Genomic DNA, 26,950 nt, shown 5'->3' on the forward strand with positions numbered 1-26,950 from the left:
GTTCATATTCATATTTTATATTGTACTTCTTCCGTGTATACATAGATTTTACTGAGCTGTGATGTATAAAAAAAAAACTATAAAAAGGTAAAATTGTACAAAGTTTTGTAAGAAGACACATGGACAATATTTATAGTGCTATGATAAGCATATGAGATTCTGTTTTTTTTATAGTACTGTTTTATTGTGAAAATCACATTTGCAAATGTCTGGAATCAGCTTGGCGCTGGACAGTGACGCATCAGTTTTATTCGAAAATGCATTGTAACTTCATATGAATGTCACCTTGGCTCCTCAGTTCTGACGTGTTACCATCTCACTGAGGAATCGAATCAGCCCGATGTTGTTACTCGATAACAAGGTAAACCTGCTACACAAGACTATGATGAAGTGCATTGGAGAGGGCAAAGGAAACGGCAAGTGACTGTATAATATTACTTATGAGCATGTTTATCATTTCCTTTTTGTCTTACATGTTCTCTTGTTTACATATTGTACATAAGGTATATGGATTGTTGATGTCTTTAAGAAAAAAATAAAAAGCGGTCTGTCTGACTAGTTTGTCTTGTGAGAATGTTTTCTCTACTGTGCCGAAGTTTGAGAAACGCGTCGGCGGCTGACATCTGGAGACCCCGACCTGTGTGGTGTTTTATCCAATGAGATGCAGTGAGACCTGTTACAGTCAAGCATGTTCCCATGTTCAAGGCATCTCAACAAGTCAGCCATGACAGATCACACTTGCTTTTGTCTTCTCACAATGAGCAATTGTAACAGGCAGACAATTCCAGTCTCCACAGGGAGATACAATCTTTTGCGGAAGCTCTATTTGCACCGATTAAACCATAATGTGATAACATTAGATCAAAGTTAAGTATCATACAATATAGCTAATGGACAGATCTAGGATCGGCTTGACTTCATCAAATCTGTAGAAGGGGAAAACGCCAAACTGATCTCAGACCAGCGTCTGGGGGCAACGTCATACCACTATCACATCCTCGCGAGCACCGTGCACAAACGCCTGTGCAGCGCGAGACGAGAGCGACCTCCCGCCCGCACAGGCAGAAGAGAAAGAAAATGGAAGGTTGTGTTTTCTCCGAACTGCGATAGAACACAACAGAAATAACAAGTAAGATATACCGACTTTAAGTAACATTTTGTCATAATAATAATATGTGGCTAAAAACACATGCGATACCCAAGGTAGGAGAGCTTACGACGTCCATTCGCAAGCGAACCACAAGCTAGCCAACTTGCGTTGTTCGTCGCGCCAGCGTCCCCCATCGTGCGAGGCCGAACAAATTAACCAACCAGTGAGCTAAACCGATACAACGAGGCCTTGCTTATCTTAGTTTTGTGTTAATTGTAGCTTTTGTGTGTTTATGCCAAATTGTTAACCAAATCTGTATGGTTAATGGCTGTGTGTTGTAAACCGGACAAATGTTACACACACCAAACGAGTGTGGACAGCAAGTTGCTAGCTACTTCTGCTATCAAACACAGCACAGGTATTTCACACCCATTTTAGCGAACAACGAAAGGACAAGGGTCCTTTTTTGCAAGAACACAGACGAAGACGAAGCAGAGATTGTTTATTGTATTATCCTTTGAAAGAGTCTTTAGCTGGATCTTCGTATTGAGGTGTCATTTGGTTGTACTCATGAATTTACATCAGTAGTCAGTCTGTTCGGTGGTTTCCCATAGATAGTGGCCTCAGGTCCCGTTTATTCGACTATGAAGATTGGTGCTGGCTGACAACGTGGCAACATTATATTGTTGTTTTGGTCGTCAATAATAACAGATACAGTCCAAGACAGTGATGGTAACAGCCATGTTAACATCACTGTCATTGCATGTTATCTGTCATTTTTGACGACCAAAACATTAACGTATTGGTGCCTCGTTACACATTATTATGAGAAGAGAACGGCATTATTATTTTTTTTAAATAAATTGTACATTGTTAAATGTTATGGTGATTGTTAGTAGACACAGGCCTATGCTTTCTGTTACTGTCTAAATGCAATACATACAATAGCCTACTTTTATTTAATCAGTCCTAATCTTGCCCTAACTTGAATAATCTAACAGGGGACCTCTTACATTTGTTCTAGTTCAAATATATTATCTTCTCAAATATTCTTGTTTGTTTTCATCTGACTTTTCTCCATAGGGCATGCATGTGAAGTGGTTACAAATAGTGTTTTGTATAGTAGTGTCACCAGCTCCCTGCTGTCTGTGATACATTAAACTGCGATGCTTATTTCGATCTGTCATACTAATTTAAGATTTTCTATTGGATTTGAGGTATTTTAGTTTGTGTTTATAGTATTTTGTGTTGCCTTTCTCCCAGGATTTTGTGTGTTAGTACGACTGACACATCTCTCAGCCTGCATTTCTTTGGTAGTGAGTGGAAGAAAAGGCTGCTCCATAGGCTGCATTGTGTCCTCATTGTATGGTATCCTACCTGATTTAGACTCAACCATCTGTTGAGGAATCCAGATGAAGCAGCTGTTGTAGCACTAACAATTAGTTGTTATTGTTTCTTGATGGTAACTGGCTGTGCTCAGCTGTACTGTGTCATATTGGTTTCTAATAAGTCTTTTTCTCCACCACTTATTATTGTCACTTATTGGCTAAATCCTTGGTGATCTGTTCCCAGATTTGTGACATGAGAAGCTGAAAATTTAGCGTCGGAACTGTACAACAGCTTGTCTACCGCAGAGGGTGGTATTATGGACACAGATGAAACCTATGATCCAACAGGTGTGAGTGATCCAGGTAAGACCACTGTCAGTCATATTGAGACAAACAGACTATTTGTCTGTACAAATCATGAAATCACAAATCATGTAGATGGAAAATCAGCGTGCATTATCAAACTCAATTCAGTCCCCTCCTCTCAATATGTAGAGGAACCCAGAGACGATGGCGATGCGGAGCAGCAGCAACAGCTGGACGGGCCCGAGAGGGCTTCTAGGCCGACCATCAACGAGTTCAAAAAGACCTGGGGTTTCCGACGGACCACCATCGCGAGAAGAGAATTTCTGGAGGAGGTAGGAGATCAAGAGTCTAGTCCCCCACTCACACGTCGTAGCAACGGTCGCCAGGTCAGACAGACACCCCAGTTCGTGACAACTACCCCCACCACCCAAAGACGGGGCCGGGGAGTGAGGAGTAGTGCCCCTGTTGACCTGGAGCGATCCGCTACGCCCTCCCCGACTCCGATGGACACAGACCCTGCCTCTGAGGCCTGCCGAAGTGGGAGCATCGACCCGAACTCATGGCAGGACTTTGGATCTGCCTTCCACACTGCCTTCTCAATGCTCGGGGAGAGGGACATGCCCATGGCTGGCTCCGGGGGTGAGGCTGCTGGGGTTAGCGGGCATGTTGGTGCTGCCTCCAGTAGAGAGGAGGACAGTGATGAGCTGACCATCAAGCAGCTCCAGGACCAGTTTAGGACTAGAGGAGACGTGGACAGAGACGAGTTCACCATCCTGCAGCTCCGGGAACAACTGAAGACCAGAGAGGAAGACACTGAGCAGGCCCTCCAGCACATCCGGGAGCAGCTGACCATTAGGGAGGAGGACAGTGATGAACTGACCCTGGCCCAGCTTCAGGAGCAGCTGACCACCAATAGCAGCCGGGGCAGAGCTAGAGGGAGGGGGGGGAGAGGGAGGGCTAGGGGAGGGTCAAGGGGGAGGGGTAGAGGAAGAGGTAGGGGAAGGTGTAGAGGGCGTGGGAGGGGACGAGGCAGGGGGAAGGTAGAGCCAGAGTCCAGTACTGCAGATGAGGAGGAGGTGATTTTCGTTAATCAGGTGGCGCTGCAGCAGCAGTTCCAGAAAGAGGCTAGTCCAGAGAGGGACGTGGTGGTGGTGGTTGTGCCCCCAAGCCCTGCTCAGCAGTCCAGCTCAGACTCCACACTCATTGAGACTGACTTGGAACAGCTCACAACAGAAGGAGAGCCTAACAAAAATGGTGACGCACCGGAGGAGGAGGAGGAGGAGAACAAGGAGCGGGGGAAGGAGGAGGAGTATTCTAGCATATCGGACAGTGAGGGTTATGATCCCACTGCCCTTTATTGCATCTGTCGGCAGAAGCACAACAAAAGGTGTGTGTGTGAATGTGTGTGTGTGTGTGTAGCATTGGCCTATGTCTCCATCTTCTAACAGTCAAGCATGCCTGAAGGCAACAACCACACCGCCACCATTTTCTCATCTGTTCATGTTTGCTGCTCGTTGTTGTGTAACTGACGTGGCGCCCCTCCTAGGTTCATGATCAGCTGTGACCGTTGTCAAGAGTGGTTCCATGGCGATTGCGTCGGAATCAGCGAGCTACAGGGTCGCAAGCTGGAGAGGAGCGGGCAAGAATACGTCTGCCCCATTTGCACCAGCAGGAGCCAGAGCCAAATCCAGCCGCAGCATGGCCTTCCTGAATGTCTGACACTGCTCCCCTCTGGTGAGGTGGAAGAGGTCACTGAGGAGCAAGCCGTCAAGGTGAGTATCGGGGGGGGGGGGGGGGGGAAAGCAACAGATTCCTGTCCAAGTAAGGCAGTAAATATAGTCCAGTCAGTAGTGTTGGTTCCTCTGTGTCGATGTCACGTGGTCCTCTGTGGCTCAGTTGGTAGAGCATGGCGCTAACAACGCTTAGGTCGCTGGGATCATATACACTGAAATGTATGCACTCACTGCAATGTAAGTCGCTTTGGATAAAAGCATCAGCTAAATGGCATATGTTACTAAACTGTGTTGGAGTGGGTCTTAGTCTGTCTGTCAGTCATTGCGTTGCATTGTCATGTCTCAGTTGCACGCTTGAGAAGTAGTGGTCTGAGATGTGAGTCTGGTCTCAGGAGGCTGTGGCGGCGGAGGGGGAGGTGACCGAGGTGCAGGTCGAGGCCGGGATGGAGGCAGAGAGCTCCCTGCCCCAGTGCATCGGCTCCGGGTGCTGTAACCACGCCCTGCCGGGCTCCGTTTACTGCGGCACGGACTGCATCCTGCGGCACGCCGCGGCCGCTATGAAGAACCTCTCTGACGCCAAGGAAACCAAACCCAAACAACGGCCACAGAGGAGAGCGGCCATCAAAGCGACCCTTAAGGTAACCAATGTCGCTAAATAATATTCGTTGATTGTTACGCTGCGCCCAAACTGTGTTTCCTTTCGGGGCAAATGTGTTTTAGCGTTAGTTATTTTTTCTTATGCGTGTTTCATGTTTTTATTTAGTTAATGAATTGATGACGGCATAAGTAGATCAAAGGTTTGTCTTTAAAACAGATTAAGCCGACACGTTGACATCTGCGCACATACATTGTTCTTGTCGGTTAAACCTGGTTAAACGACTCGATATTAACCGTGGGATGTTTTGACCTCAGGGTCAGAGGTCGGGTAGGATGCCCCAGACGGTATCGCTCGAACAGCCTAACGAAGAGGATGGTGAAGAGGAGGAGAAGGAGGGTGATGACGATCAGGAACCGGCAACGTCACGCATTTCCTGCTACCCTAAGCTCACTGCTGTTCAGGCTACTCCCATAGCTTCATCTGTGTTTTACAAGGCGTGTATGTATCACTCACTACACATGCACACACAACGCATACAGAATCCCTCCCTTGTACACTCAGTAGTGTTTCCAACATCAAGCACACCCAATTATTACTGCAAGCCCCCATCGTTGTTAGAACCGTATACTCCTTTTAACCGTCACAGAAATTAGCTATAGGGAGACAAACAATTTGCAAGGGTCAGCAATGGGTAAGTATTTGAACTTTTTGCAACTTTGTTTTAAGAATTTAATTGGTTAGGCAGGTAGTGACTTGAGCAAGAAAAACGTTGAACGGAAAACCAACCAAACCAATCGACAAATGGAAGCAGAAAAGGGGTACGGTATCAATGTATCTGAAGACGCTTTATTACTACCTTTTACACAAATTAACAAAAATTATATAATGCAGAATCCTATTACACTTGTTGAAACCTGTTCTCCCAGAGTAATGTTCTCTGTACGTTCTCAGACAAATATGAATGCTTGTCATGGAAGTTCACTGAGGGCCCTACATAGTATCATATATACAACTAGAAAGCACAGTCTCAAATGAAGACAGCTTCACTAATGCTCATTTAAGTAACAACTTAATAATACACAGTTATATAATGCATGGATTAGTCTGCCAGGAAAGCAAAAATCTGTCAAAACAGGATAACCAGTCTTTTTTCTTTCACTCTCAGCTCCAAACATAGATAAAAGATGAGCCCACACGAGCCACAAGGCCTTTTTGCATTATTCCAATGTTCTTACCAAAGGAAACACTACCTGCAGATAATGCACTTCCGATGCACATAATAGGCTGTTGATTTAGAGAAGCTGTTCAACTGCCCAGGAAACCAACAAAACCTCAGAGTCAAAGGAAGTGAGTGCTCACTCTGATACACCTAGTACTGCCAATGAGGAGAAGACAGTGAGTGTGTGTATAGTCCAAGAATTGGTACATTGTTCATTCCCTCTCAGGGTCTCCACTTTGTCATGCCTATTGTGCCTGGTAGGCTGAAAGGAAATGGATTGATTCAACAATACAAACTAGCATTTTGTGTCCCTGGGATTTTCTGGCTCCGGGACACGGTATGCAGCTACGGTATGCAGTTTTAAGGGTGACCATCTGGTGAGGATCGTTGTGGTTCGGTGTGAGTCTGGCTAGAATTTCTGGCTAGAATTCAGGCCGTTACATATTTTCCGACCAATCCCTCATTTTGTAGCTAGGCACACATGTAGCGAGTCAATTGCATGGGTACACCTCTTCAGTCTTAAGTGGCCTTAATTTCCTCCTTTCTTTAATCTGCATTTTTTTATATAAAAAAAAGTCAAATAATGAGATTTAAATTGGCATCCATTGTGTTGCTAGATAAGGAAATTAAGCCACTTAAGACTATTGAGATGTGTCTTGTGGCCTAGAAGATTATCTTCATTATCTTCATTACAGGACATTAATAGGACTGGCTTTGATGACGAGCTGAAGCAGTTCTTAAAATAACCAAGAAAGGAAGATGTGTTTCAACAGAGCACACAGAGACAGGCCGCACAGTAAACCCAGGTGTTGGTCCTCGGTGGGTAATTCAGTCCTTTACTAGAATCGCAGAGCTTTTCTACACCCTTGGTTTGGCTGTGGGTTTCAGGGGGGTTTCCAAGTGGTGTGGCAGGTGTCTTACATCTCAGTAGTGTTTTTTTTTTCTTTTCTTTTTTTCTCTCGTTTCATTTCTTTATTAATACCACTGGGTTACCCAAGGTCACACCTGTTCCATGCCAATCCGTTCACAACTGTTCAGTGCTGCCCAGTGTAACCAAAAGTGATGTGGTTATCTGTGGAGAAAGTACACGGACAAGGCCATTGGTACGTGGACAAGGCCACTGGACTGATATGAAGTTGAGCAGTTTTTCCCTCACTAAGTCAGTCTGTTTTCTGCTCCTTCCCAAAGAAATTGAGAATGTGGACGTTGGTACGAGTGCTCACAGACCGTCTTCCCCTCCCGTAGTGCTACTCCTTTCCCCTCCAGATTTGGTATTCAAACGAGTGCCGATGTTCACCAGCTAGGCTGCCAGTGTCACAAATGGCCAGTATCCATTCTATCCTCAACTAATTCCTAACTTCCCATCCTCCTATGAGAGGCCTTGCAACAGCTAACAACACAGTGATCATAAAGATATTAGTATCTCGTAGCCTATTTGGCTAATACTGGTCAACCTGATTTCTTTATACTTCACTTATCTTACACACACACACACACACACACATACGCACACTCTCTCACACAAACACACACACACACATATGCACACTCTCTCTCACACACACACACGCACGCTCTCTCTCACTGTCTCTCTCACTCATACACACAGCAGATTCTTTCTTTTTTTTGTGGACCAAGTTCGATGAAACTGTGTTTATAAAGAATTCAGTTCAACTGCAAAACGTTGCATGCGAAGGAACAGAAGGAGAGATCACCTTGGAAGGCTATGACGGCCAACAATGTCTTTCATACACACACACACACACACACACAGATGCTAACACACCAACACACACACACACGTGGATTAGTAGGGAACAGGAGCCAGAGGTGTCATAGGTAGGGACTTGGAGACTGGTGAGAGGAGCGTGAGGCCAGCAGCATGGAGGCCCTGAGAGGACTGGAACAACGGTCAAGCCAGATGCCGTTCAGAAATGCCTCCTCCTTGACGCCAACCGACAGAGGATGCCAGTTTCATTGTTAGATCTCATTGAGGAAGACCGAAGTTAGCAGCTGCCCAATGCCACTGACAATAGGCTGCTGTGCAAGTCTGCATCATCATAGAGTGGACAATGGTCCTTTCATTAATTATTTTTGGGACATGACCTGCTTTATCCTATTAGGGGATTTGAGTCACTCACCGCTAAGAAATCCACACACATACTCCTTTGCTGGTTCAGTCTGGACATAGTGTCAGAATTATTGAATTCACAGGGATAACATGCGCCAGGGAATCCCTCTGCATGTGACCTGGGTTCAGTCAAAATAGCTTGGGAATATGACTCGAGGGAAATGATCCAATCTTTTTTTTTTTTTTTTTTTTTTTTATATTACAGGTCTCTTTTCTTGTGTATACAATGACACAGTTATACTTTTAGATAACATGATCAAGCACATTTCTGCAACATGGGTCTCCTACATTTATACAGCACTAGACACACACATATTTGTTGTTTTTTTGTTTTTGGCAGTTGATAGACCTGGCCACACCGCACACATTTGGAAGAATGCAACCTCAGTGTGCTGCAAGCTATAACACCCCCATCAATTGTTTGTAACACTTTACATTAAATCACCCTTATACCTGTTTAATAACAGTGTAATTAATGATTGTAAGCAACATTTTATTTACATGTTTTTACATTAATAATTAATTGATACATTACGAAGTACTGCTAATAGACCTGGAAAGAACAGTCCTTATTCCACTTGTTATTACATGTGTAATAAGGAGTGGTCCATATTCCACTTGAGTAGCTTAATAATAACTCCAGTTCTAAGCAGTGACGAAGCAAGTATCAATGTCGGCCTACTGTGTAAAAGCATTTTAATACAATGTTGTTACTAGAGTAATTACAGAGTTACTATACAGAGAAAGGGGTACATGATGTAAAATGTGACCCAATTAACTTATTCGTATCTTCATAGCTGTCATAATGAAATATAGGACATTACCAGATATTCAATGGAGCTTTGTGTACATATGCATCGTTTTCATATACAATTTAATTGCATGGTTTCGAAGACCCTCACTGTTTCTTTGCAAAGATTAGACAGGTGACTGACGTAACACACTACTACTCTGAAGGGATTGAGTCAAGACTAGACCCGCCACTTGACTTGTCAGTGTTTTACGACAGAAGGTTGTATTCACATGGTACCAGTATTTTACCCAAGAGTCAAGTAACTGTCAAGACCTCAGTCTTGACTAAGAGACACACAGACCAATACTGGTCTTCTGACCGAGTATTGACCCAAGACCGTATTCACTTGGTCTCAAATGGTAACGGGAGCTCGAACAGGAGGACTTGAACCCAGTCCCAAAATAATCCCTCGTGCCTAATAATACCTAGTGATTACACCTATCTACCAGATCTTCAGATTTCATCTCCAGATCTGATAGGCAGGTGTAAGGCACACCGGCTTTCAACGTCATTACCTGTGTGGCTCCCAGCTCAGATTCTCATCCCTAAAAGCCCCAATTGTAAAGCACAAGCACCCTCTGCTGGTCAGACATTGAACTGATGGGTTAATGTTTGAACAATAGGCTAGTCAGCTATCTTCTTGGAGAGCTACACTCCTGTAGGTTTACGCTCAAACCCTAATTTAGCACACCAACTAATAAACTGCTGATCAAGACCATGATTAGCTAAATATGGTTTGCTAGCTTTGGGTTGGAGTAAGAACCTGCATGGTAAACATGCAAGGACGGTAGCTTCTCCAGGGTTGGCTACCATATGACTACAAAGTGGGAAATATGTCTTAAAGACCAACACCACTGAAAATGTAGCATTAAAGTACCTGTGAGAAATAGAGTATCATCTGAGGAATCTTAGTCGTGTTTAATGACTCCCAAGACCAACACCATTTGTATAAAAAAAATAATAAGCTGTGTCTTACATTTATTTATTTAGCAATTTAGTTGACGGGAAGAGTTCACATTAACCAACATATCATATTACACATCAATGTAAATGTGTCGGAGATACCTACAGAGCTCATTTGCATATGTAGTAGTCCCTGGGTATGTTTAAAACGTCATACATCAATATATACATTATACATGATTACAGACATGACTTGCTCCATGTTTTGAGTTTGTGTTTACACGTGTTGTGTTTACAAGGGCATGTATGATCTGGAAGACCAGACACTCGCCAGCAAGTATTTAAAAACATCTATCCATGACCCTATTCACAGACTGCTACCACACAGTATAAGCAAACCTGTGAGGAATGTCATGCTTGCGTAGCAACCACATTTACTTGTGTGATTTAAATTGCAGTTTTAATGTTCAGTATCACAGTCAATCAGATCCACATTGCTAGATAAGAGCTAGAATCAGAGAATTGCCAATTGTTGGACGAGAAATGACATGAATTTGTCTTGGTTTTATACAAGGCATAAACACTACAACAAAACTGCATTCGTCATGGATTGCGGCATGCCGTTATAAGCAGTTACAGATGTGACTGGAGAAGACTTGGAATCTCTTGTTTCAATAATCTAACCATATTATACGACTTAATGAAGAATGTGCATGCACATTGTTGTTAGATACAGGCTCCTAATCTCACAAACGTATACATTTTACATAGTTGTTGGAAAAAGCACACCAAGCGATCACTCCATGTTAAAAGCCGGTAGTTATGTCTGCTGATTTGACCCAATACCCCTGCGAGTCAGTGAGTAGATTTTGAGTTTTGAATTAGGTTTTTATTATCTGGCGTCTCTGTTTTTGCACATGCTGTTATCCAGTGAAAAAAGTTAAGAAGAATAGAACAACAGTGAGAATGAATTATGGAGTATAAGACGTTACGATTATGTCCTCTACTTAGCAGAGGCCTCATTGGGGCTTTAGCCTATTAAACACTACGGGGCCGACCAGAGCAGTGCTGTTTGTGCCAGACCCCATTCAGTACGACACTTTATAGAACAGCCTGCTAACGTGTCACATTGCCCATTGTGGGAGCTGCAGTAATGAATTATGCATTACCCAACACCAAGTGAACAGGCGTGGTTAGACAAACCTCCTGGTTGCCAGCCCCTCAGCATGGGCACAAGCAGGCTGGAACCAGATATGTTGTGGGGCCAGCTGAGCATCCTTTTAACAACCCGAACTGCGGAGAAGGAAAAAAAAAAAGGATGTGAAAGGATAACATCGGTGCCAGCACAGTGTGGCTTGGTACGGCCAAGCTTTACTGGCATCTGCTGTAGAACTCCTGACCATGTTTCAGATCATTTGCACATTTCATGTTCACAGTGTTTACTCTCAGGTGTGCCTGGCATGCAGAAGAACAGAAGGGGCCCCTGTGCTATTATGGCATTTAGCAGATGCCTTTATCCAAAGCGACTTACAACAGATACATTTTTTTAACGAAGTGAATCATCTATCCATCAGTCATCATAAGAAAAAGTAATCTATGGTAGGACCAGGAGCTATTGGCAGTCACAATGCTAGAAGAAGGAAGAATTCTTTTTTTCTTCTTTCTTTTTTTGTAATTATTATAATTTTTTTTACAGGAGAGAAACTTTTACAGTGGGGTATTGGGGATGAAGAGGTCTTTAGGAGGGACTTTTATTGTATGGGATGATATTGTTATAGTCCGAGTTTTTTATTTTTTTAAATCCATGTTTAGTGCAGTTAGATTAGTTTAGTGCAGTTAGATTTGCAGTTTCACCTGTAAAATGTCTAGACAAAAGACTAAACAAATTGGACAACATCTCTCTTTTGTAATGTAAAGTCATTCTGGTAGTATTCACTCACCTGCGTTGGATGTGTGTGGAGCTGTGTTTTTTTACTGGACTGGAGTAGCTTCTTGCTGAAACTAAACAATACATTTTAAAGACAATGGAATACGTCTTATAAAGTTTGGACACACCTTCTCATTCAATGGTTTTTCTTTATTTTTTTTTATTATTTTCTACATTGTAGATTAATATTGAAGACATCAAAACTATGAAGGAACACATATGGAATTATGTAGTAAACAAAAAAGTGTTAAACAAACCAGAATGTGTTTTATATTTTAGATTCTTCGAAGTAGCCACCTTTTGCTTTGATGACAGCTTTGCACACTCTCGGCAAGTTTGTGTCCAAACGTTTGACTGGTACTGTATGTAAATCATATGTACGTCAATGAGGATACTGCCTGGGATTGTTTGAAATTATACATTCGTGTGGGATCTGCCACACATCTATAACAAACGCTAAGGTGCAGAAGAGAGATGAGAGACCAACGAAGAAAATGTGTATTGATCCCAAGTCTATCGACTATCCTTTTCAGAATGGCAGATTTGAAAGACTCTATAGACTTCATACATGGACACATACTTTGTTCTGACTGAGTGCACTACAGTACAGATTAAGTCGCTTTGTGTGTGTGCATATTTATTTTACACTGGGAGGTACTTTTTTGCATTATTCAAACATTGGCCTGCTGTCCTTTATTACAGTTGATTATAGTGATATAATGTAGTGCTGTTTGGGAATAATGAAACACAAGATAGAAGTCACAATGAGGGGAGCTACACAGCTACACTTATTACCTGTCAAATGATTGTGAAATCTTTCTCTCTGGTCTTATGGTATTATTGCTGCAACATTTGAAGTTACATTTTGCAGGATTTTGCCTCCCGGGTGTTCTTGATCCCCTAAAGAGTCATGTCAAGTCAATAATTCCCAGAAATAATTTCATTGGTCAAAAGGGGGCACCCTTCTCAATGCCAATAAGCATAAGCTTATTTGGTCAACGATTGCAAGCCTAAAACTAATGACTGTGTTGTTTAATGAGCCAAGAAATGTATTGACATTATTTCATAGGAGAATAAGAGAATGATAACTCAACACTCAAACCCCCCAAATTAAGTCAACCATTTAGCAATTAAACTTTTTGTCCAGCGCAAGAAAGAACTTTCAGTATCATGTCTCTATAGTAGCTCACATTAATAAAGGTGATGTCTCATTGATAAAAGCAGTTCTGTCACTAAATTCACCTCATGGCTTATTACTCATCAACATTTAGTTTTGTCGATTCCATTCACAGCTGCCAGGTGTCTTACTAATCAGCACTGACTCAGTCCCCATGTTATTCTATTTTCTAACAGCAAATAAGGACAGTGAGCAGGTAGAGGCTGAGAGCCAGCCTGTAGCTCCTCAGAGGCAGTCTCCAGTTCCCTGTGCCTCCACAGGAGGCACTACCGAGTCCTCTCCTCTGGGAGGTGCTCCAGGAAAGACAAAGAGATCAGCAAACAATGGCAGTGCACTAAGGAAACCAGCTGTGGACGCGCCCCCTATCATACAACCCAAACCCCAAAAACCAAGTCCCTCTCCATCTCCTGAGGCCCCAAGCACCTCAGCCTCTAGACACCATGAAACCGGGGCTCTGAGGGTCAGCAAGACCTCATTCATCATACCCAAGAAGCAGCCTGAAGCTGTCCCCACGCCACCTTCATCCTCAGCCCCTACCCTGTTGAGTGAGACCAGGACCCTACCTGTGTCCCCAGCACCCATTGCCCCTTCCTCCAGACCCTCTCAGCCCAACAACCAGGTCAGGCAGAGCATCCAACGCTCTCTTACCAACATCCTGTACAAGAGGTGAGAGCAAATGGGAGCCTGTCACTGAAGTAAATGAATCGTGTCATTAAGTGTACATTTAATTCCTTGGGTTCTACCACCTACAACTTGCAGGAAAGATGTGGTCACAAGCACACTTTGTTAATTTCGTTCATTTGTTTTATTATTTGATTTTATTCCTGGTGGCATTTAAACATACACTTCATGGTACATGAAGTGGCCCAATTGGGGTATACTGTAGATATACAGTAGAGAGGTATTGGATATAAATGAAACAATTCTCGCTCTCTCATCCCTCTCTCCCTTTCTCTCACACGCATAAAGATAATCACACTGATTGAAAAATAGCATTGCATATGCTCATAATGTGAAAAAACTGTTATTGCTGACTGATTTTATTTCTAATTTTTCAAGGGTCTGCGATTTTGATGACTTGGAGATGTCTGAGACTGAAGTTGGGAAGCTCGTCACAAACATTGAGACAGAGATGTTCGACATATTTCACAATACAGATAGCAAGTACATTAACAAGTATCGAACAATCATGTTCAACCTGAAAGACCCTAAAAACAAGGTTGGTCTACAGTAGCAAAACACACCTCTGCCTTTCGCTGCAAAGAAAATCTCCACACTTTTCAAACAGTACAATAATTCTCTGCAATGTAGACTGAAGAGAGCATATGTCAATGACAACATTATAATTGTTATTCAACATAACAAAGTGCTCATGTCTGACAAAACTGTTGGGTAGGTTGGTTTACAGAATGTGTTCTGGTTGCTAAGACCTTGTCTTCTTTGGGATCATCCCCAGGGGTTGCTCTACCGGGTCATAGGTGGTGAGATCAGCCCCTTCAGGCTGGCCAGAATGAGCCAACGGGACATGCAGGCCACTAAGGTCCCAGAGTCCAGCACAAAGGAGACCTCAGAGGTACACTGGTAGTCTCACAGAAAGTTTACAATTGATGAACCTAATTCCAGACCTCACCTTAAAAATTCACCATTCATCTTCATCACATGATAATACTTGATTGATCACTTTACCATTTGATTGATAGGTCTGTGTCATGTTACCAATCCTTTGTTGTCTGTGTGTCATGCAGACCCCTGCATCTGGTGTCAAAGGCGTACAGCCAAAGCCTGACCCAGTGAAGGTTGATCTAATAGTTCCCAGTGTGGTTATGAAGGAGGTTTCATCCAGATCTGATAGAAACATGGTATGTATCTTCTGCCTATGCCTTGAATTACTGAATTTGCTCAATAGCTGTACATATAATCTCTTCATTGTTCTTGAGTGTGTTCACTCATTATCGAACAACAAGTAATGTTGAAGTGAAGTGTGTGTATGTGTGTGTGTGTGTGTGTGTATGTGTGTGCGTGCATACGTGTGTGTGTAGTGTCTGAACACATCATTAATGTGTGTATTGGTGAATTAGCCTAGTTTGTAACATTTTCCTCCTCTCTCAGGAACAGAAGAAAACTCTTCCAGCTGCCCCTAGGGTCAGACCAAGCCAGTCAAGCCAGAGCAGTTCAGTACCAGATATTATAAGCTGCATGCTGAAAGACACAACTTCGGAGCACAGAACTCACCTGTTTGACCTAAAGTGCAAGATCTGCACAGGTAAAAGCAATCAAAGAGAATAAACATAATGCACACATAGTCAAACAGTCACTCAACTTCCCTAAAACATCAGCAAAAATCACTCATGTATCAAACCTTGAACTGAAACCAATATCCAGTAGGAATGATATTCTGCACATTCTGTAGTGCGAAAGTAGTGCTTTTTCTGTAGTGGATTCTGATGACAAATGTATTGTATGGGTTATGTTTCCACCCCCAGGTCTGATAGCTGAAGATGAGGAGGAGCCAGTATCCAAGAAGCCCAAATACTCCGGGTCATCGTCATCCTACACCAGCCGACCGGCTGAATTGAGAAACAGACATGAGTATCGCCACTCCTGGATGTACGCCAGCCCAGAGGAGGGAACAAGGAAAGCTCCAGCAGGGGATGACTCACCCCTCTGGGCACCCCCTGACTCCCCCACCATGGAGTCCCCTGCCTCCCCCCTAATGGAGCTCCCTACCTGCCCCATTGCAGAATCCCCTGCTTCTCCTATTATGGAGTCTCCCACCTCCCCCATTTTGGAATCCCCTGCCTCCCCCACTATGGAATCTCCTACCTCCCCCACTCCAGAAAACTGCAAAACAAAGACACCCATCAGAACATATACCCCAGTCGTTATCCCTGCCGTCTCTACGGTAACCATCACAAGACGTGACCCCCGCACCGCAGGCAACCGCCCTTCCGCCATGGCAACTGTCAGTGCTACCCCAACCCTGCCTCCACCAGTCTCTTATGTTCCTGCAAGAGAGACAGTTACCCTGACCAAACCTTGCCTACCTTTGCCACCAGCCCCATCACTGCCACCCCCAGCCTTACCCAAATCTATCTTGATGAAGCCATCGTCTTCATCAGACACCTGCTTTTTTGGTACATCAGGGTCATCCACAAGGTATTTCCTCTCAGCTTGACACTTGAAAACTTGAAAAGTCACTTGAAAGTTAACCTGGATGAGAAAGTGTTTTAAGATGATGGATAGCGTTTATTCAACTTTAAAAAAAAAAAAAAAAATAATCAATTTCAGTTTGAGAAAGTGAACCTTTCCTCCTCTTTGTAGGACTTACATGTGATTAGGTAGAACCGGAGTCTCATTGTGATGTTGTGTTTTGTATCACAGGGCTATGAACTCCCACTCCCCTCCAGACGGGGAAACTGCTCAGTTCCTGGCCAAGCAGGAAATATTGTGGAAAGGCTTCCTAAACATGATCAGCGTAGCCAAGTTTGTCACCAAGGGATATCTAGTCTCTGGGTCTTCAGACTATCTTAAAGAGGTAATGCATCGTTTCTTATGTAAATCACAACTTTGCGTAGTGGTGTTATATATATATATATATAAATATATATTTGCCATTTAAGTACACCCCTCTGGTAACACACAGGTGTTAAATATATTTGAATCTCAGACTTTCAATAAACACTTTCAATAAGAGATGTTAACTTATTAGAAACGATTACAACTACAATGATATTTTCAAAACAAAAACTGTCATAATCAAATAAACAAACTGACATAATGATTTCCATTTGGAAAATATCACTGTATTGCTTTGAGGTAGTGCTTTGCATAATAGACGTTCATTTGGTTTGAATATTGAAGAATTGTTCCCTCCGCTCAGGATCTACCTGATACTATCCAGATAGGTGGACGAATCCTACCTCAAACTGTGTGGGAATATGTTTCAAGAGTCAAGAACTCCATTACAAAGGCAAGCCTTCATACATTCTTCCACCCATGTCATTTTAGCCTCCCAAATGACATTTTGTTTGGTGTTTAGTAGTACATAAATGATAAGAGATGATTCTTGTTGGTCCACAGGAGCTATGTGTGATACGTTTCCACCCAGCGACAGAGGAGGAGGAGGTGGCCTATGTTTCTCTGTTCTCTTACTTCAGCAGCAGAAGGCGCTTCGGTGTGGTGGCCAACAACAGCCGCAGTGTCAAAGACATCTACCTTATTCCACTCAGCGCAAAAGAGTCAATTCCATCTAAACTCCTACCCCTTGAAGGACCAGGTACAGCATAAAATGCTTTTGGTAACACTTAATGTTAAGTTCCTTTATACCTGTGTAGTAACATTGTGATTAATAGTTACAACATTATATTACCATGTTGTTGCATAGTCCTTTGGTAAATTACATAGCAGTGTACTATCTAACAGCATGTCAATACAATGTTGTTACTAGTGTAATTACAGAGTTACTACACAGATATAAGGGCATGTATAACCATGCTTTCTTTTACATTATTTTAGATTGAGCATAATAGTGTCACATACTGCTGTGACCACATAGAGATAATATTCACCTTTGAATACACAAATAATCTGTGCAGATATAAACATGTTCTAATCGGCTCTTCCTCTTTCTTTGTCTTTGTCTCACAGGACTTGAGAAGAATCGCCCCAATCTTCTTCTGGGGCTCGCAATTTGCCAGAAACCGAAACGTCCAGGAAGCTTGCCACTGGAGGTCGAAGAGAAGAGACCCAAGATCCACATGTTTAAAGACCCTAGAGATACTGCCCTCCCGAAACCACCTATGCTCTATGGTTCTGTCGTTACACCAGATTTATCGCTGCCTTACGATCCAGAGATCCCTATTAGCGTCACCCCTCCTGGCTCCCCTCCCTCTATTGAATCAGACTCCTCTTCCTCGGGCTCCATTACAATCCCATCTCTTCTGTCCTCCATCAGAGCTGCCCCTGTGGCTACCCCTGCCTCTGCCCCTCCCCCCACCTCCGTTGCCCACTCTGGCAAGAATTCTCCCTCTATTTTACCTAGCCGCACCTCATCCAGCAATAGCTCTACAACCCCCCTTCAGACTATCCTTAAGACTCTGTTTAGGAAAGCGCCAAGTGACTCCAATGCGCCCCCAGCTGAGCACACCTCTCTGGCTGTCCCAGCTTCCCCGGCAGTTCCAATAGTGCCCCGTCTACCCCTTCCACCCCCACCCCCAATAGTGGACCCCATAGTCCAGCAGTATGGGCAGAAATGCAAAGTCATAGAGATAGAGGAGGAGGAAAATGAATATGACCGGCCTTATGACCCAGAGGATGAGTATGACCCAGGAATGGGGTATGGAATGGTTGCCCCAGTTAGCATTGATAAAATGTTTCAGACCAATGCACCTGTACAGTCCACCTTTGCGGATGATGATGTGGCTTACGATCCTGAGGACGAGACTATCTTTGAGGATATGCACAATGATGTCAGCATTAAAAAAGCCAAAGCCTCAGCCTCAGCCTCTGCCCCAGCCCCATCCCCAGCCCCAGCCCCAGCCACAGCCCCATCCCCAGTCCCAGTCCCAGCCCCAGCCCCAGCCCCAGCCCCAGCTCCAGCCCCAGCCCCAGCCCCTCAGAACATCCCCAACACTGGTACTATAGTTGTCTCAGCCGCAACACTGACTGAACAGCAGCGGATGCTTGAGGACCTTAACAAGCAGATTGAGGAGCAGAAACGGCAGTTGAAGGAGCAAGAGGAGGCGCTGCGTCAGCAGAGAGAGGCAGTGGGCATGTTTATGGCTCATTTCTCTGTTTCTGACGCCTTGATGTCTCCTCCTCCTAAATCCCTGCTGTCTAACAATCAGTTCCTAACATCGCAGAGTGATGCAGAGAAGTCAGAGGCAAAGGCTCCAGATGTCCCAACAGCTGACCAGAAGGGGGAAGCCAGACAGACGTGTGCCAATCAAAGACAGAGCTCAAAACCTTTGAAAACAGAGACTTCCACACAACAAGTCACAATTAAGAAAGAGATAGGGACCGAGAATAAGCCTGTACCTCTCCCAGACTTGGGTGAAGTTGACATGTCAAATGAGACATTGAAGAAGGAGATCAAAAAAGAAACGGACAACATTTCTATAGCTGATGAGAATAATGACTCTGATGTGGCTTATGACCCAGAGGATGAAACTATCTTTGATGATATGCAAGAGGAGATTACTCAAAACAAGAAGGTGAGAACCGTATCTTGTGAATCCTCAGTGTCTAGCTTAAGTCATCAGCCTGGGACTTCCCACGATAAGAGGTCTAAACAGTCACCGAAGAAACGGGAGCATAAATCCAGGGACCGTCGTGAAAGCCCTCCACGTAGATCTGCGCGGCACCCACTTGGACGCCCTGAGAGAAGAAGGGATAGACACCGACGAAGCGAGAGGGACAGGTCAAGTCACAGAGAGCGGGATCTCTCGGAACGCAGAGGCCGCCATGTCCATCGCAAAGACCGCAATTCTCGGCGGCGTTCTGGTGGTCGCAGAAGATCCCCGTCTTCACCAAGAACAAAAAGAGGTTCTGCCTCATTTTCACCAAGGGGTCTAATGGGTCCTTTCCCCTGGGTGTTAGGGGACACCAAGGGCTTAGTGGCTCCCGAAAACACAGATTTAGGAAGCCCAGAGCCAGGACAAATCATGGATGATGATGACTCACCTCAGCCCTCCTCTGATAGACAGAATGACTTTGATGAACCAGAGCCAAAATCCAATAGTTTTGACTCTATAGTTCCACCAAAGGGGCACATTAAGAACACAGGCCCTCCAATATCCCATGACCATCTCCCTCCCCAGCAGCTTAAGGATCAACAACCTCGCCGATCCACGCTGGAAGCACTAAGAGGCCCTACCAGCAGGCAACATGACAATGGAGGTGGGCCCTCTCAACAGGAACCAAAAGAACAGCACTGTGTCCAGAGCCACACAGACGTTCAGAGAGAAAACCAGCGATCCTCACAAAGTCCCTCCCACAGACCTGCCCTTAAACAAGAGGATAAGAGGCGCAGCAGTTCAGAGAGAAGAGGTCCAGATGTTATGGAGGAAAGAAGAGACACAGGACCAGACATCAGAGGTGCAGGTCCACATATTAGTGGTGAAATTAGTGGTCCAGATATGGCAGGGCAAGACATTAGGGGGGATGTGAGATGGCCAGGCATGAGAGGTCCAGGTTCAGGCTTTAGAAGCCCAGATATGAGAGGCCCAAGCCCAAATGTTAGAGAGCCAGTTATGAGTGGGCCACAAATTAGAGATCCAAGTCCAGATATTAAAGGGCCAGAAATGAGAGGACTGAATATCACAGGTCCACAAGCAAACATCAGAGGTCCAGAAATGCAAGGTCCAGACATTAGAGGTGGAAGGAGAGGGCCAGATATGAAAGATCTGGATATTAAACGCCCAAGTCCAGATTTGAGGGGTCCAGGACAAGACATCAGAGGTCCAGATATGAGACGCCCAAGTCCGGATATGAGGGGTCCAGGGCAAGACATGAGAGGTCCGGATATGAGACGCCCAAGTCCAGATATGAGGGGTCCAGATATGAAAGATCCAGATATGAGACGCCCAAGTCCAGATATGAGGGGTCCAGGGCAAGACAGGAGAGGCCGTGACATGCAGGGTCCAAATGTGAGACGTCCAAGTCCAGATATGAGAGGTCCAGGGCCAGGCATCAGAGGCCCAGACATGAGGGGTGAAGTGAGAGGTCTAAGGCCAGACATTAGGATCCCAGATGCTGGGGGCACAGATGTCAGAGGGCCAGACATGCAGGGTGAAAGGAGAGGTCCAGATGTAAACAACCCAGAGATGCAAGGCCCAGATATGAGAGGTGCAAGAAGAGCTCCAGACATAAGAGATCCAGAACTAGATACGAGAGGTCCAGGGCTAGACATGAATGGTCCAGCTATGATGGGTGATAGGAGAGGTTCAGATATGCGAGGTCCTAGGCCAGACATTAGAGGTCCAGACATGAGGGGCCCAGGGCCAGACATGAGGGGTCCAGGTATGGGTGGGGAAAGGAGAGGGCCAGACATGATGGGTCCAGGGCCAGACATGAGGGGTCCAGGGCCAGACATGAGGGGTCCAGGGACAGTCATGAGGGGTCCAGGGCCAGATATGAGAGATAAAAGGAGATGTCCAAGGCCAGACATTAGGGGTGCAGTGCCAGACATAAGAGATCCAGCTATGATGGATCCAAGGCCAGCTATGAGTGATAGGAGAGGACCAGGACCAGATATTAGGGATCAAGGGCCAGGTATGATGGGTCCAGGGCTAGACACAGCGTTTGAAATGTCAGGGCCTGACATGAGAGGTTCAGGGCCAGATATTAGGGATCCAGAGTTCAGAGGTCCAAGGCCAGACATGAGTGGTCCAGGTATGGGTGGGGAAAGGAGAGGGCCAGAAATGTGGGGTCCGGGGCCAGGCATGAGGGGTCCAGGGCAAGATATCAGGCGTCCAGGGCCAGACATTAGGGGTCCAGGGCCAGACATTAGGGGTCCAGGGCCAGGCATGAGGAGTCTAGGTATGAGGGGTCCAGGGCCAGACATGATGGAACGAAATAGCAGTCCAGGGCCAGACATTAGGAGCACAGATGTGAGAGGGCCAGGTTTAACCAATCCAGAGATGCAAGGCCCAGATATGAGGGGTGCAAGAGGAGGTCCTAGGCCAGACATTAGAAGTCCAGATATGAGGGGTCCAGGGCCAGATGTTAGAGGTCTTGGGCCAGATATGAGGGGTTCAGGCCCAGATATGAGGGGTTCAGGGCCAGATATGAGGGGTCCAGGGCCAGATATGAGGGGTCCAGGGCCAGGTAGGAGGGGTCCAGGGCCAGATAGGAGGGGTCCAGGGCCAGATATTAGAGGCCCAGGGCCAGATAGGAGGGGTCCAGGGTCAGATATGAGGGGTCCAGGGCCAGATATGATGGGTCCAGGGGCAGATATGATGGGTCCAGGGCCAGATATGATGGGTTCAGGGCCAGATATGAGGGGTTCAGGGCCAGATATGAGGGGTCCAGGGCCAAATATGAGGGGCCCAGGGCCACATATGAGAGGTCCACGTCCAGATATTAGAGGTCCAGGGCCAGATGTGAAGGGTCCAGAGTCAGACATAAGAGAGACAGATATGATGGGTCAAGGGCCAGATATGAGAGATGATAGGAGAGGTCCAGGGCCAGACATGGTGTATGATAGGTCAGAGCCTGACATGAGGGGCCCAAGTTTACATCATATGAGGGGTGAGAGGAGAGGGCCAGACATGAGAGGTCTAGGGCTAGACATTAGCGGTCCAGGTATGGGTGGGGAAAAGAGAGGCCCAGATATGAGGGGTTCAGGGCCAGACATGAGGGGTAAAAGGAGAGGGCCAGACATGAGAGATCCAAGGCCAAATATTGGCGGGCCAGGGCCAGACATGAGCGGTCCAGGACCAGACATGAGAGGTCATGGGCTGGATATGAGAGGATCAGGGCCAGATATGAGAGGTGAAAGGAGAGGGCCAGATATGAGAGTTCCAGGACCAGACATGAGGGGTTCAGGGCCAGATATTGGGGGTTCAGGGCCAGATATTGGGGGTTCAGGGCCAGACATGAGGGGTTCAGGGCCAGACATGAGGGGTTCAGGGCCAGATATGAGGGGTGAAAGGAGAGGGCCAGACATGAGAGGTCCAGGGTCAGACATGAGGGGGCCAGGGCCAGATATTGGGGGGCCAGGGCCAGACATTAGGGGTTCAGGGCCAGATATGAGGGGTGAAAGGAGAGGGCCAGACATGAGAGGCCCAGGGTCAGACAGGAGAGGGCCAGGGCCAGATATGGAGGGGCCAGGGCCAAACATGAGGGGTCCAGGACCAGACATTAGAGGTCATGGGCCGGATATGAGAGGATCAGGGCCAGATATGAGGGGTGAAAGGAGAGGGCCAGATATGAGAGGTCCAGGGTCAGACATGAGGGGTTCAGGGCCAGACATGAGGGGGTCAGGGCCAGATATGGGGGGGTCAGGGCCAGACATGAGGGGCCCAGGACCAGACATAAGAGGTCAAGGGCCAGATATGATGGGTTCAGGGCCAGATATGAGGGGTCCAAACATGAGGGGTGAAAGGAGAGGACAAGACATGAGGAGCTCAGGTCCAGAGTTTAGGGACGAGAGGAGAGGGCCAGATATGAGGAGCCCAGGGCCAGAGTTTAAGGAGTATAGGAGAGGACATGATATGAGGGGCCCAGGGCCAGAGTTCAGGGACGACATGAGAGGGCCAGATATGAGGGGCCCAGGGCCAGAGTTTATGGATGACATGAGAGGGCCAGATATGAGGGGCCCAGGGCCAGAATTTGGGGAGGAGAGGAGAGGACATGATATTAGGGGTCCAGGACCAGAGTTTGGGGAGGAGAGGAGAGGGCCAGACATGAGGGGTCCAGGGCCAGAATTCAGGGGGGTCAGGAGAGGGGCAGATATGAGGGGTCCAGACATGAGGGGCCCAGGTCAAGAGTTTGGGGAGGAGAGGAGAGGGCCAGACATGAGGGGTCCAGGGCCAGAATTTGGGGAGGAGAGGAGAGGGCCAACCATGAGAGGTCCAGAGCCAGAATTTGGGGAGGAGAGGAGAGGTCCAACCATGAGGGGTCCAGGGCCAGAATTTGGGGAGGAGAGGAGAGGGCCAGACATGAGGGGCCCAGGGCCAGAGTTTAGGGAGTACAGGAGAGGACATGATATGAGGGGCCCAGGGCCAGAGTTTAGGGACGACATGAGAGGGCCAGATATGAGGGGCCCAGGGCCAGAGTTTGGGGAGGAGAGGATAGGACATGATATGAGGGGTCCAGGGCCAGAATTTGGGGAGGAGAGGAGAGGGCCAGCCATGAGGGGTCCATGGCCAGAATTTTGGGAGGAGAGGAGAGGGCCAGCCATGAGAGTTACAGGGCCAGAGTTTAGGGAGGAGAGGAGAGGACTAGACATGAGGGGTCCAAATATCAGTGGTTCAGGTCCAGAGTTTTGGGAGGAGATTAGAGGACCGGATATGATAGCTCCAGGGCCAGAGTTTGGGGAGGAGAAGAGGGGTCCAGGTCCAGTGATGAGGGGATCAGGCCCAAACATGAGAAGTCAAGACATGAGGGGTCCGGCCATGAGAGAGGAAAGAAAAGATCCTGATCCAGACATGAGCGGAGACCACTTCATACCACCCAATGATGTTGGAGGACAGAGGTCACTATCGCCCCATTTAAATAGTCCAAGGATGCCCGTACCTCATCAAAGAGGGAATTTCATGGATCAAAGGGGGGCACATTCTACTGGATTCCATGGCCCTAGGGGTCCACGTCCCTCACTGTTCAACCAACCCAGAGGTCCATCTCCAGGGCATTTCCCAGACAATGTAGGCCAACCACAGTTCCGTTTTGATGGACCATATAATCAGCCAGTGGTAAGGCCACTGAGACATAAAGGACCTTTACTTCCCACTCCCCCTGAGGGTCTCATTCGTCTACCGAACAGCATGGGCAGCAGCCCCGATCCCTTCAACAAAGACCAGCAGACTTGTCATTCACCTGATATGAGGAGAACAAGCATGCCCAGAGAGGAATGTGATATGAGAATCCATGGGGTTAGTCCCCTAAGCAGGGATGGCATCCTGGGCTCATCATCCCACATGTCCCGGGAGAGGCAGTTGTCCGAGGAGAGGGGGAGAGAGCGAGGTGGCAGTTATGGGAGGGAGTGGAATAGGGGGAGAGGTGGGCCAGTGAGTAGAGGCCGAGAATGGGAAAGAGGAGCAGGAGGGAGACAGGAGGGGCAAGAGAGAGGCCCTAGCAGAGGGAGAGAAGCAGACAGGCCCAGGGAGGAGAGTGGACATCAAAGTAGATCCACAGAGTCGGACAGAAACACAAGCAGAGCCACAAGCATAGAAGGAGATGCGAACAGGGGAGGTTCTGGGCAAGAGAGCACTGCCAAAACCAGGAGTAATGACAGAGACAAAACAGGGAACAGGGACCAAAGTCAATGTGAACAGTCAAGGATCGGTCTACGAGGCCGCTCAGTTGACAATGACGGAAACAGTAAACAGAAAGATGAGGGGGAAAAGGGTAACAAGGTTGAATCAACAGATGCCCAGCAGGAGAGTAAGGGTCCAGCTTGAATGGAGACAGCTACAGAGAAATTCATGGACTGAGACTGTTTTCTGTCAGGACAGTACCATTAGCACTACAAACACTGAATGTATCCTGTGAATATAATAGAAAGTCTTTGATAGAAAAAGTCATTATTCAGTATTTATGGAAAAAAATGCGAAAGATCAGATTGTCTTCTTACCGAAACAAAACGTCTAAAACTTGTCATTTCCTCAAATAAGTTTGAAGTTACTTCAGTTCATAATGTACCAGGTAGTCGTTTTACACTACAGGCTTAATTTTTCCAGAATGTCATTTGATTATGACTGAACACACAGTGTTTGATTCAGCTTCACTGTTTTCAGATGGTAAAGATGATCTGCTGAGTTCAGGTTAAAACTCATTGTTGAAGTCAAACTTTAAATTTGTACAGTATGTGTGTTTATAGATCTATATTATGTTTTTTTCCCCTATGTACACAAGTAGCCATATTGTCATAATTTGTACAGTGATTAGCATGTTAGATCATCTTAATATGTTAGATCATTGTCATAATATGTTTTACAATTAATGGAAACAAGATTGAATTCTGTTTTAATTCTGCTGAGGCCAATAAAACGTTAAAAGGAAAGAGTGTACTTGTAAGCCCTTATAACCCTATATTATTGAACACCTCTCCACTTTCAGTTCCCATTTGAAGTCACAAATGTTTTGAGTTTTTACTTGTGCTGTGAATTAATTTGATCAATGTATGCTCGCATCCACTATGTTGTTTGTTATGCCTAAGCAACCATCCTCTTTTATTTTAATGAGAAAACCCAAAAGATTAAATCAGATGAATATTCTTGAGGCAAGATTGATGGTTCAAATCAATGAGTTTTGGGCCAATGAAAAAAAACTATCTGACGTCAGTTGCTGCCCGTGTTCAGTGCATTGACGCACGAAGACAGTTGAAATCGACCTGGCGGACATCAGAACACGAGCCAATATCAGAAATACAATTGCTTTAATTTCATGAGTTTGCTATTGAAGACTTTTTAAATACACGTTTAAATATTCACATTGGTCAAATTCAGACAGAATTGTAAGGTAGGTAAGTTTTTTTTCTGTCAGTGACAGATGGAAATTCTGGCTAGCTACAGTAATTCACTTTTCACTGGCTAATTTAGGCTATTAAAAAAAACTGCTCACTTGTATGTCAGCTGAGCTAGATAGCGAACTCAGGATTTATTTCGTTTAAATTGACCAAATGGTACAATCTTAATAATGTGCTTAAGCATTTCAATATTTCACTAAAACTGTTTTCATCTTGTGAAAGAGTTGTCGCTAGCTAGCGAGCGTTGCCAGTTGAGATGCGCGAGGTGGATGGATTGATCTGAGCGGGAAAAGACATCCATCTGAGCTAGACTCGCTACTCAACACTCACCTAGATACACCCTTTTAACCGATTGACGACCTTAAGACTTTATTTATTACTATAAGAAAATGGCCCACAGATTATCTTTTCTTATTAGTGTAAATCGATGATGAAATCGGTGAATAGCTAGTACAACTGTCTGTTGATAGCCGAAGTCCACGGCTTTTGTGTGTCTGACATGAAATACAAGGGTTTAGCCTCCGACTTCGGCTAACTGTAGATAGATACATCAGCC

General features: G+C 45.7%; 1 protein-coding gene across 1 annotated transcript; it reads left to right on the forward strand.

Annotated features, from left to right (window-relative positions):
- The first annotated feature begins 1,064 nt into the window (after positions 1 to 1,064).
- Positions 1,065 to 25,923, forward strand: LOC310808060 (uncharacterized protein). The gene is made up of 16 exons (XM_083674761.1): positions 1,065 to 1,129; positions 2,663 to 2,781; positions 2,914 to 4,111; positions 4,271 to 4,496; positions 4,850 to 5,095; positions 5,370 to 5,553; positions 13,382 to 13,871; positions 14,265 to 14,424; positions 14,662 to 14,778; positions 14,951 to 15,064; positions 15,315 to 15,468; positions 15,689 to 16,361; positions 16,587 to 16,740; positions 17,086 to 17,175; positions 17,286 to 17,481; positions 17,853 to 25,923. The coding sequence occupies exons 2-16, from the start codon at positions 2,736 to 2,738 to the stop codon at positions 25,325 to 25,327; spliced, it is 11,523 nt and encodes a 3,840-aa protein (XP_083530887.1). The 5' UTR covers positions 1,065 to 1,129; positions 2,663 to 2,735; the 3' UTR covers positions 25,328 to 25,923.
- Positions 25,924 to 26,950: the final 1,027 nt, after the last annotated feature.

This window comes from Argentina silus (genome assembly GCF_951799395.1).
Source record: "Argentina silus genome assembly, chromosome: 8".
NCBI classification, from domain to species: Eukaryota; Metazoa; Chordata; class Actinopteri; order Argentiniformes; family Argentinidae; genus Argentina; species Argentina silus.